This window comes from Aquarana catesbeiana, linkage group LG01 (assembly GCF_042186555.1).
Source record: "Aquarana catesbeiana isolate 2022-GZ linkage group LG01, ASM4218655v1, whole genome shotgun sequence".
Lineage (NCBI taxonomy): Eukaryota > Metazoa > Chordata > Amphibia > Anura > Ranidae > Aquarana > Aquarana catesbeiana.
The window spans coordinates 524,074,594-524,087,454 of NC_133324.1; the positions used below are offsets into that span (position 1 = coordinate 524,074,594).

Below are 12,861 nucleotides of genomic sequence, written 5' to 3' on the forward strand. Positions count from 1 at the left end.
ATGAATCCAGTAAAAGTTAGTTTGTACTGTCTCAGGGGCCATTCACATGTAATGTCATGTGTGTTTTTTTTGTCAACTTCTATTCTTCACTTTCAGTGCTTTAAACTTTTGAACCAATATTTGTGAAGTTAGAATGAGACTGCTTTCCACATGTGCATCTTTTTAGCTGGTAATTTTTGGACTTAATAAATTTTGTACTTTTATGATTAGTCCTGACTAAGACCCTCTGTTGCCTCAGTAGCCGCTTTCTTACCCAGGTTGCCTGTACCTTGGTTTCTTCTTGTATGCAAAATATGTAGGTTGTGCTTTAAAAAAATATTTTTAACCACTTCCGGACCACCCACCATGTATATACTTTGCTACATTGACGTTATATACCGTTGTTATGGCAGCAGATAGCTGACATAACCCCAGTACAGTTTTAAACGGCGGACGGTCTGCTTTAACATAAAAGTGGTCCCAGCAGCGGATTCCCCAAGAGATCACTTTTATGGGTGGCAGGAGAGGTGACCCCTCCCATTTATTTTCGCAGCTTACGGGAGCTGTCGGTAGCACCTTAAATGATCCGATCACCTGATGGGCAGAAAGTCGACTGAGGGCAAGATAGCCCCCACTCTACTCTATGTCACTGGAGGACTGGAGCTACGTCAAACGCCACTTCTGCCCTCCGGCCTTAAAAGGAAAAAAAAATTTTCTTCAAAAAAAAAAAGACTGTTTTTTTTATTGCTTTTAAGTGTAAATGTGAGATCTGAGGTCTTTTTTGACCCCAGATCCCACTTTAAAGAGGCTCTGTCCTGTTTTTTTTTTCTGTTACAGGGGATGTTTACATTCCTTTGTAATAGGAATAAAAGTGATCAAAAATATTTTTTTTTTAAAGGGACAGTGCAAAAATAAACAATATAAAGTAAAATAAATAAGAAAAACTAAATTGTAGAAATTTTTAAAGCATCACCTATGGAGATTTTTAAGTACCAAAGTTTGTCGCCATTCCACAAGCATGCGCAATTTTAAAGCATGACACGTTAGGTGTCAATTTACTGGGCGTAACATTATCTTTTACATTACAGAAAAAAAATTGGGCTAACTTTACTGTTTTCTTATTTAAAATAAAAAAGTGTATTTTTTCAAAAAAATTGTGTTTGTAAGACTGCTGCGCAAATACGGTGTGACAAAGTATTACAACAATCTCCATTTTATTCTCTAGAGTCTCTGCCAAAAATAAATATATCATGTTTGGGGGTTCCAAGTAATTCTTTAGCAAAAAATACAGATTTTAACTTCTAAACAAGTGTCAGAAATAGGCTTGGCACTTAAAGGGGTTGTAAACCCTCTTTTTTTTTTGTTTTTTTAAAATAATAAACATGTCATACTTACCTCCACTGTGCAGTTAGTTTTGCACAGAGTGGCCCCGATCCTCCTCTTCTGGGGTCCCTCAGCGGCGGTGGTGGCTCTTCCCTGCATCGAGTGTCCACGTTGGAGAAGGCTCCCAAGTCCTGCATCTGTGTCCATTCACACAGAATGCAGGACTCGGCCCTGCCCCCCCGGTGCCGAGTCCTGCTCGTTCCCAGCCGGAGGATGAGAGCGTTCAGGGCTGCAGCACTACAGAAAGTTTTTCACCTCAATGCATAGAATGCATTAAGGTGAAAAACCATGAGGGTTTACAACCCCTTTAGGTGGTTAATTATTTTTATTTACATTTTTTTGTACACTTTTTTAAAATGTATCTTTGTTTCTATCACAAGGGGTGAAGAAGCTTTGGGCAGTGTCAGGTACCTTTTTTTAAACACCAGGGATCTATCAAACACATATACTTCCCAGAGGAGATCGGAGAACATCTCCTTCTCTGTAGGCAGCCAACTTGACCACTTACAGCAGTCCTGGGCTCCCTTGTGGAACAGCTGTAAAGCCGCTTGATCACTTTTATAGGAAAGGCGATCGCTGACTCTATGAAAGTGTAGTGGAGTATGAGTGCAGCTACAGCCATGATCCTGGGATAACTACTCATTGCCCAAGCCATATACAAATTTATATATATATATATATATATATATATATATATATATATATATATATATATACATACACACACATATACATACATAGATACACACATGCATAGATACACACACATACTGGCCAGCAAGTGGTTAAAGTCCATAAAACAGGCAAAGATTTTTCCACGTTTTGTATTGTGGAGATGATTCTTGATGGGAATGTGAAAAGATGTAGATGTGTTCTATGGTTTGGCATTAACCCTGTTTGACTTCTGTTCAGGACATTATACTATGTTGGTAGGTCGAGTCAACACAATGCGACCCCTTGTGGTCCTTTAATGTATTTGGTTCTGCCTTTCAGGGGTGACTATACTACCGCATAGCCTTCCATTTTAAAGAGGGACCAAGCACAATGTTTTGAATTCACTCCCACCAATTCAAAAGGTCACATCAGCTGACCTTGTGAAATGGCTGGTCTGAATGGTAAGAGAAATTCTGTGCCAGTTTCAAGGATGGATACTTGTTAGCCACAGACAAATGTATTGCTGTAGAGTAGAGGGTTAGAAGAACTGGGGTTTATAAAATGTACCTGCCTTTTGAAGAAAAAAAAAAATTGCAAAAATTCTCACCCGAGACTTTTCCTCTAGTCGTGTCATCATCACTATAGTGGCAGAACGCTGCTCCCATACCATCCGCCAGAAGTCTCCAAAGCTGTCTGGTAGAGGACCTTGTGTAGCTATGTATGCATTCTGTTTTCGGTATCCATCAATATAGTTTGCATTGACATAGTCACTGCCAAGAATTCCTGCAAAAAACAACATCCATTATTTATTGCTAGAGGACTAAAGCAGGATTGGATAAAATAACTGGCATCTGTATTTTAAAAAAATCAATCAACTTTCACTATATGAAATACAGGGTTATGATTTTACAAGACAATCAGTATTATTTAACCAGGCAAAATGCAACAACTTTGTAAGGTACAGTCATCAGTTACAGTAAAGTATAGTAAACCTGTCTTTTTAAACAAACCCGTTCCTCTTGGGCCTGAGGCAATGGGATTTTTTTCATTTCAAATAGGTTTTGCATTTCCATTTCCATACAAGTCTATGGGAATGCAAAACCTGCCTAAACCGGTCAGATGCAGGTCAGAAAACAGTCAACACCTTAGATTTGTCTTAAACCGATGTTAAACCAATGCAACTGGCACAAGCCCAATGTCCATTGACACAGTCAGGTTGGAAAAAAAAAGTCCATCCAGTTCAAGCAACAGAAAAAAAACCTGAATAAACAGAATAGATAAATGGAAAACCTCCACATACAGAATCCTATAGCCATAGAAGATCCAGGGGAAGGCAAAAAAACCCCATGAAGCATGGCCCAATTTGCTCCAGCAGAGGAAAAATAAATTCTTTCCTGATTCTCCAGAAGGCAATCAGATATTCCCTGGATCAATCCCTGGTGTTATTACATATACAGTGGGGACGGAAAGTATTCAGACGCCCTTACATTTTTCACTCTTTGTTATATTGCAGCCATTTGCTAAAATAATTTAAGTTTATTTTTTTTCCTCATTAATGTACACACAGCACCCCATATTGACAGAAAAACTGATATATCACATGGTCCTAAGTATTCAGACCCTTTGCTCAGTACTTAGTAGAAGCACTCTTTTGATCTAATACAGCCATGAGTCTTTTTGGGAAAGATGCAACAAGTTTTTCACACCTGGATTTGGGGATCCTCTGCTATTCCTCCTTGCAGATCCTCTCCAGTTCTGTCAGGTTGGATGGTAAACGTTGGTGGACAGCCATTTTTAGTTCTCTCCAGAGATGCTCAATTGGGTTTAAGTCAGGGCTCTGGCTGGGCCATTCAAGAACAGTCACAGAGTTGTTGTGAAGCCCCTCCTTCATTATTTTAGCTATGTGCTTAGGGTCATTGTCTTGTTGGAAGGTAAACCTTCGGCCCAGTCTGAGGTCCTGAGCACTCTAGAGAAGGTTTTCGTCCAGGATATCCCTGTACTTGGCCGCATTCATCTTTCCCTCAATTGCAACCAGTCATCCTGTCCCTGCAGCTGAAAAACACCCCCACAGCACGATGCTGCCACCACCATGCTTCACTGTTGGGACTGCATTGGATAGGTGATGAGCAGTGCCTGGTTTTCTCCACACATACCGCTTAGAATTAAGGCCAAAAAGTTCTATCTTGGTCTCATTAGACCAAAGAATTTTATTTCTCACCATCTTGGAGTCCTTCAGGTGTTTTTTTTTTTGCAAACTCCATGCGGTCTTTCATGTGTCTTGCACTGAGGAGAGGCCCATCTCCCGACTGCATCTCTGGAACTCAGCCACAGTGATCTTTGGGTTCTTCTTTACCTCTCTCACCAAGGCTCTTCTCCCCCGTTAGCTCAGTTTGGCCAGCTCTAGGAAGGGTTCTGGTCGTCCCAAAAGTCTTCCATTTAAGGATTATGGAGGCCACTGTGCTCTTAGGAACCTTAAGTGCAGCAGAAATTTTTTTTCGTAACCTTGGCCAGATCTCTGCCTTGCCAAAATTCTGTCTCTGAGCTTGAGACAGTTCCTTTGACCTCATGATTCTCATTTGCTCTGACATTCACTGTGAGCTGTAAGGTCTTATATAGACAGGTGTGTGGCTTTCCTAATCAAGTCCAATCAGTATAATCAAACACAGCTGGACTCGAATGTGTAGTACCATCTCAAGGATGATCAGAAGAAATGGACACCTGAGTTAAATATATGAGTGTCACAGCAAAGGGTCTGAATACTTAGGACCATGTGATATTTCAGTTTTTCTTTTTTAATAAATCTGCAAAAATGTCAACAATTCTGTGTTTTTCTGTCAATATGGGGTGCTGTGTGTACATTAATGAGGAAAAAAATGAACTTAAATGATTTTAGCAAATGGCTGCAATATAACAAAGAGTGAAAAATGTAAGGGGGTCTGAATACTTTCTGTCACCACTGTAAATGTTAACATCCAGTTATATTTTGTGTATTTAGGAAATAATCTAGCCACTAGTTCTTGTGGAAGCCCATTTTCACGGCTCTTATGCAGCGTACACACGATCGGACATTCCGACAACAAAATCCTAGATTTATTTCCGACGGATGTTGGCACAAACTTGTCTTGCATACACACGGTCGCACAAATGTTGTCGGAAATTCCGAAAGTCAAGAATGCGGTGACGTACAACGCATACGACGAGCCGAGAAAAATGAAGTTCAATAGCCAATTTTGTGTTCAATTTTATGCACCGAAATTGTGTACACACGATGGGAATTTCCGACAACGGATTTTGTTGTCGGAAAATTTGATAACCAGCTCTCAAATTTTTGTTGTCGGAAATGTTCAATGAAGCCTACACACGGTGGGAATTTCCGACAACAAGCTCACATCGAACATTTGTTGTTGGAAATTCCGACTGTGTGTACGCGGCATTACTGTAACAAAACAGATCCATATGCGGAGGTTAAAGCTCTGTTCCTCCAGACAGAGTCCTCCCTTCTCTTCTGTGATGACCTTAAAGTGAACTTCAGTAATTTTTTCAACTTTCCATCTAATAAATCTTCTGTCCTTGTTTTAACTTTGGATAGTAAAACATTTTTTTCTGCCAGTAAATACCTTATACAGCCCTGTTTCTCGTCTGGTAAAAAGGCCTGGGCTTATAACATCATGCACAGCTCTTCCTCTCTCACTCTTGTGAGAGTTTGCCAGGATGGGAGGGGGGGCAAGTCATAAGAATACCAATGAGTGCTGCAGGGCTGCAGAGCTGGAGGAGTGCCTCTGTGTGTCTGTGTAATCCAGAAAGTGAACAGGCAGTAGCTTCAGCTGCCCACAGTTAAAACGGTTGCAGCAAGACTCAGTGAAGGGAGATTTCTGCAGCAAATTTGGCAAGTAGAGAATCACAGTATAAATACAATAATATGAAAAGTGGTTGGAGGGAAGCTTCAGAATGGCAAAGCTGTTTTTAATACAAATTATGTGAGCAGACTGCAGTTCCTCTTTAATGTGAATAACTCTACCCCAAGTTAACTATATGGACCACTTACAGAATGTATCTGTACATGGTGATCATATCCCCCCTTAACCACCCTGCTAAAGGGTGGCACCTGTGCGCGTGTATATAAAATTGTGATCCAACACTTCCAGGTAGGAGGCACGCATGTGTGCCCCCAGCGACTCGCTTCCACTATGATTATACACAGGAGAAGTGGATTGGTGGGTGCAGGGTACCCAATGTCCTCTGCCACCCACCGATCATCAGGCAGAGAGATAGAACTGCGATCTGCCTATGTAAAAAAGTCAGATCGCCATTCTGACAGGAGGGAAGGGATGGAGTTTGTGTCCCTGGGTTTTTTTTTTGGGTATCACGATACCGGACTTCACTTATCACGGGGTGTTACTAGTAGTCATTGTAGTCATTTACACATTACTCCTTTCACCTGCTTTTTATGTTATACTAGATAGTGTCTGGTATGCATTAGTTTATATTCATGTTTTTTGCACTGTAGTTGATGTTTATTTGTATGGTCATCACCACTGACCCCATATGTCTTGTTAGCATTTCTTAATCATTTTGATTGTATGGTTTGTTTGCTTATTGTTTATCACTTTTCACATTGTGGTTTAGGGTCTACTGCCCTGCATTAGAGGGGGTGTGAGCATTCACCTCAAGCCCACATTTAGGGGGGTAGCGCCATTTTTCATCTCTTTGTGTCCTTTCCTTAGGGGTGATTCAGGTTTATACAGCACTAATCATTGTATTAGTGTCACGGTCCAAAAAGTGTCAAAAGTGTCAGTTAGTGTCAGAATGTCTGCTGCTATATCACAGTCCCGCTATAAGTCGCTAATCGCCGCCATTACTAGTATATATGTAGCAGAATACAAATTGGCCTAAATTTATGAGGAAAAAAAAAAAAAATTATTGGATAGGTTATAGCAGAAAGTAAAAAAAAATAAATAAAAAATTATACATATATATATATTTATTGTTTTTTTTTTTCATAATTGTCTGTCTCTCTTTGTTTCTAGCGCAAAAAAACAAACAAAAAAAAAACACAGGTGATCAAATACCACCAAAAGAAAGCTCCATTTGTGGGAAAAAAGGACATAAATTTTATTTAGGTACAATGTTGCATGACCGCGCAATTGTCAGTTAAAATAACGCATACAATAACTCAGTGCCGTATCGCAAAAAATTAGCTGATCTTGAAGGGGGCTGAATCTTCCGGAGGTGAAGTGATTAATCGTCATTTCTCAGGAGAGAATAAATTCAGTTCCGTTAATCTTTCCTCATAGCTGAGCTCCTCCATGCCTCTTATCAGTTTGGTTGCCCTTCTATGCACAGAATGCTGCAGCATAGCGGCGAGTATGAAGGTTAATTTTTTTTTATAAATCCCAAACTTCTCCTTAAAGTCTATGGTCTAACAGAACACCCAGATTCTTCTCAACCGCTGACTCTACCAGTTGTACTCCACCTTAAATGTATGATGCCTACAAGTGCCTAACTTTACACTTATCAACATTAAACCTTATTTGCCACATTGCTGTCCAATTAAACAGTGCACTAAGGTCTGCTTGCAAGTTGGAGACATCTTGTAAGAATGTTATTTCACTACATATCTTGGTGTCATCTGCAAACATAGAAATTGTACTTTTAAACCTGAAATCTACAGCAGGGGTCATCAACTACCGGACCGTGGCCTTTCTGCAGCCCGGCCGCGGGTGCAGGCGGCCGGCAAGAGACACCTGGGCGGCCCGGCATGAGACACCTGGACGGCCAGCATGAGAAAGCCGGGCGGCTGGCATATAAGGGCTGGGCAGGCGGCATGAGACAGCCGGGCGGCCGGCATATAAGAGCCGGGTGGATGAGAGAAGCGGGCAGGCAAACAGAGATGACATCATCTCTCTCCGCCCCCCGCATCACCGTTCTTCTGCCCTCACAGCCAGTGTTCTGTCAGCCTCAATGTCGGAGGTGCGGCGGGGAGCAGAGAAATGACATCATCTCTCACCGCTCCCGCCCCGCATCACCGCTCTCCTGCCTTCACTCGGAACCCACCATTGACAGAGTGTGAGGAGAGGGGAGCCAGTCAGCGGCATCTCCTCACAGAGGACGTCTAGGTATATAATCAGGGCACTGATCATCAGTGCCCTGATTACAATTAAGTGCCCACAAATGCCAGCAATAAGTGCCCACCACTGCCAGCAATCAGTGCCCACAAGTGGCAGCAATCAGTGGCCATTAGTGATGCCAGTCAGTGCTGACTATCAGTGCTGCCCATCAATGCCCATCACTGCTGCCCATCAATGGCCATCAGTGTTCACCAGTGCCGCATGTCAGTGCCCACCAGTGCCACATATCAGTGCCCATAAGTGCGGCATGTTTGTGCCTCCTCATCAGTGCCACCTAATCAGTGCCCATAAGTGCCGCCTCATCAGTGCTCATAAGTGCCACCTCATCAGTGCCCATCAGTGCTGCCTCATCAGCGCCCATCAGTGAAGGAGAAAAGTTACATATTTACAAAATTTACTGATAGAAACTAAGAAAACATTTTTTTTTCAAAACTTTTGTTTTTTTTATTTTTTAGGAAAAAATAAAAAACCCAGAAGTGATTAAATACTACAAAAAGAAAGCTCTATTTGTGTGAGGAAAATGATAAAAAATGTTACGTGGTTACAGTGTAGCATGACCATGCAATTGTCATTCAAACTCTGACAGCGCTGAGAGCTGAAAATTGCCCTGTATTGAGGTGGTTAAGGACACGTGGGTTTAACCTCTTCAGATCCGCGCTATTGCCAAATGACAGCAACAGCGCGGATCTACATGAGTATGAGTGATGAGTCTACTGACGTTGTTCCGTGCACGAGTGGCCTGCGCGCCCCCTGCAGGGCGCGCGGTGATCAGCGAGTCTATGAGACTCGCCTGATCACAGATCAGAGTAAGGGGTCGGTCCCGACCCCTTACCACATGATCAGCTGTCAGCCAATGACAGCTGATCATGTGATGTAAACAGAGCCGGTAATCGTCTATTTTTCCTCCTCGCGCTGACAGCTTGAGGAGGAAAAAAAAAACCCAATCACCGGCGGCCATGAGAGGGACATCAGTCCCGATCACGGCGATCATCTGCCCCCTGCCAGTGACACAGCAATAGGCAGCAGTGCCGCCTACCAGTACCCATCAGTGCCCACAGTGCCACCCATCAGCGCCCACATCAGTGCAACAACAGTGCTGCACATCAGTGCCACCTATCAGTGCCCATCAGTGTCACCTACCAGTGCCCATAAGTGCCCATCAGTGCCGCCCATAAGTGCCCATCAGTGCCGCCCATCAGTGCCCCCCATCAGTGGTACCTATCAGTGCCCATCAGTGCCACCTATCCGTGCCACCCATCAGTGCCCATCAGTGCCACCTTATCTGTGCCCATCAGTACCGCCTTATCTGTCCCCATCAGTGCCGCCTTAACTGTGCCTATCAGTGCCGCCTTAACTGTGCCTATCAGTGCCGCCTTAACTGTGCCTATCCGTGCCCATCAGTGCAGCCTATTAGTGCCCACCAGTGCCGCCTCATCAGCACATATCAATGAAGGAGAAATATTACCTGTTTGCAAAATTTTATAACAAACTATGAAACATGATTTTTTTTTCAAAATTTTCCATCTTTTTTTGTTTGTTTAGCAAAAAATAAAAATCCCAGCTGTGATTAAATACCACCAAAAGAAAGCTCTATTTGTGGGAAAAAAAATGATAAAAATTTCATTTGGGTACAGTGTTGTATGACCGCGCAATTGTCATTCAAAGTGCGACAGCGCTGAAAGCTGAAAATTGGTCTGGGCAGGAGGGGGGTTTAAGTACCCAGTAAGCAAGTGGTTAAGCAATCTAGTCCAGGTGCTTAATTAACCTTTATTTTTTCTGAATGTTTATGGACCACATCAGTTTTATGCCATTGGGGTTCATTTGGGGCTGTGTCAATACTATCCCCAATATGAACTTGAGATCTCCCATTTTCCTTTGTATACACAGAGCCGAAGAAGGTATTTAAAGCGGAGCTCCACCTAAAAGTATAAGCTTCGCTTGTCTGCCTCCTCCCCCCCTCCGTTGCCACATTTGGCACCTTGTGGGGGATGGGGGGGGTAGCGGATTTTAACAGGCACCCGCTCCCACTTCCTGCCTCCAGGCCTTGCTGCAGCTGGCCCATTGAGAAAGTGCAGTGCGATTCACGCATGCACAGTAGGAAACCGGCTGTGAAGCCGCACGGCTTCAGTGCCGGTTTCCCTTACCCAAGATGGCGATGCTAGCACCGAAAACCAACTCAAGAATCGGCTTGGGTGAGGACAGGATCCCTGGACAAGTAAGTGCCCTAATAAGTAATGTATTAATAATAAACAGTATTTGTAGCTGCTGACCTAAAATTTTTTGGTTGTGGGCTGGAACACCTCTTTAATATATTTGCCTTTTTGCTAATAATATGCTTTAAGAATTTTTGGGGGTTTTATCCTATCCTCTTTTGTAACCTGTTGTTTGGTTTTAATTTGTGCAGCCTTTCAAATGATGACAGTGTTCCTTCGTTTTATATTTTTTAATGCCCTTTTCTAATTCTTTACAGCTTTTTTTTTTCCTTACCTTTTGACATGGGCCACATTTATTTTCTTTTTAGTCTTTTAACCACTTAAGGACTGGAAGACTTGCCCCCAGGCCATTTTTTGCGATACGGCACTACGTCGCTTTAACTGACAATTGTGCAGTCGTGTGAAGCTGTACCCAAACAAAATTGATGTCCTTTTTTCCCACAAATAGAGCTTTCTTTTGGTGTATTTGATCACCTCTGCGGTTTTTATTTTGTGCACTATAAACAAAAAAAGACCGACAATTTTGAAAAAAAATAAACATTTTTTACTTTTTGCTATAATAAATATCCCCCCAAAAAAAGTAAAATGGAAAACTGTATCAAATACTTACCGTAATTTTCCTTTCCTGACGCCAATACATGGTAGCATACATATGATATAGCCCCGCCCCTATATCCACCCACAGGACCTGTTTACCTCTATAAAAGTCTGACTGAAAGCTACCTCCCCCATTCTCCGTATAAAGCACAAAGATCAGAGGGAGGGTTCGTATGCTGCCATGTATTGGCGTCAGAAGAGGAAAATTACGGTAAATATTTGATACTATTTTCCATTTTCCTGACGCCAACATGGCAGCATACATATGATACATAATGAGCTTTTGAGAGGGAGGGTTTAATGCTGCAAACCTAGTCTTTATTTGACAATAGACAAAGAATCTTGGATAGTTTTCCTCCTAAACTCTACTGTAGTAAGAGCTGCTGGATCCACCCTGTAGTGTTTTAAGAACGTATGATGTAATGACCAGCTAGCCGCTTTGCAGACTGTTTCCAGAGACACTCTTGCCTATGCCGCCCAAGAAGAAGACTACATCGCCTTGGTTGAGTGAGCTCTAACCACCTCCGCATCCTTCCTGGCCGCTCTATATGCCCGGTAAATACTTTTTATTATCCAGGCCGAGATGGTTCTGGCCAAGGCCTCTTTCCCTTTAAATTTTCTGGTAGGTATGATGAAAAGTCTGTCAGAATGTCTGAATATAGAAGTAAATATATTGCAAAATTTGCAATATATTTGGGACGTTGGCATACTCATACCTATCTGTATCCACAACGCCATCTTGTGGGGATACATTTAAATTTAAATTTGAATGTAGAAGTAGCCTGGAGATAGGCTTTGAGGACTTTTGGAATGTCCAACTCGTGCAGATCAGCATCTGATTCCGCTGGGAGAGCTGGAAGCACCCATTCACTGGAGAGTTGAAATATTGATGCCACTTTTGGGACAAAATGATCCAATGGTCTCAGCACAACCCTGTCTGGGAAGAACATGGAATAGGGTTCGGCTGCCCCCAATCCTTGGGAGTTCCGACACCCTTTCCCTGAAGTTATGGCTATAGGAAAGCCGTTTTTAAGGTGATATCCCATAATGAACAGTCTTTTGTCGGAGCACAAAGAGGATTTGCTAGAAAATTGAGGACTACTGCCAGGTCCCACTGAGGGAACCTATTTCTCTTGGGAGGGCGTAGTCTAAGTACTGCTCTCATTAAGTCCTCCACCAGCAGGTTTGCTGCCCATTTCTTTTGGGTAAAAGCCGAGATGGCTGAAATTTGCACATTAAGTAAACTTAGGCTGAGCCCCAAATCCAATCCGGATTGCAGGAAAGACAGGATTTGAGATACATTTGGGTCACTAGGGTCAAACTGACATCCGGCTGCAAAGCTTGTGAACCTATTTCATATTCTGGAGTAGATGGCATTGGTTGACCCCTTTCTGGAACTCTGTAAAGTTCTAATAACCTCTGGAGAACATCCTAACTCTTGTAACCCCTGCCTTTCAATCTCCAGGCTGCTAAGGCCAGTCATGATGGTTGTGGATGTAGGATATCTCCTTGCGACAGGAGATGAGGAGTCACCGGCAGAGTGATCGGTGGGCACACGCTGAGATCCATTGCCAGAGAGAACCATGATCTGAGAGGCCAGTAAGGTAATACTGTGATGACTGTCAAATTCTCTGTCAACAATCTCCTCAGGAATTTCAGGATTAAAGAAATTGGAGGAAAGGCATAGGCCAGTTGCACAACCCAAGAATGCGTCAAGGCGTCCGTCCCCTCCGCTAATGGATGAGGGTAGCATGAGAGGAATCGGCGCACCTTGCAGTTGGTTGATGAGGCAAAAAGATCCAGTTGCGAACACCCCCACTCAGTTTGAACACGTCGGGGTGAAGGGACCATTCGTTGGGATCCTCGAATTGTTTGGATAGGCGATCTGCTTCCTATTTCTGACAGCC

The 12,861-nt window shown here is 42.8% G+C and overlaps 1 protein-coding gene across 17 annotated transcripts in view; it reads right to left on the reverse strand.

The window, feature by feature from the left end:
* The window catches only part of PTPRS (protein tyrosine phosphatase receptor type S), a 744,226-nt gene that overhangs the window by 141,638 nt on the left and 589,727 nt on the right, over positions 1 to 12,861 (reverse strand). For all 17 annotated transcript variants that reach the window (XM_073594561.1, XM_073594552.1, XM_073594489.1 and 14 more), the window contains one exon: positions 2,624 to 2,799. In XM_073594561.1, coding sequence (XP_073450662.1) covers positions 2,624 to 2,799 — 176 coding nt within the window. The remainder of the gene's footprint in view (positions 1 to 2,623; positions 2,800 to 12,861) is intronic.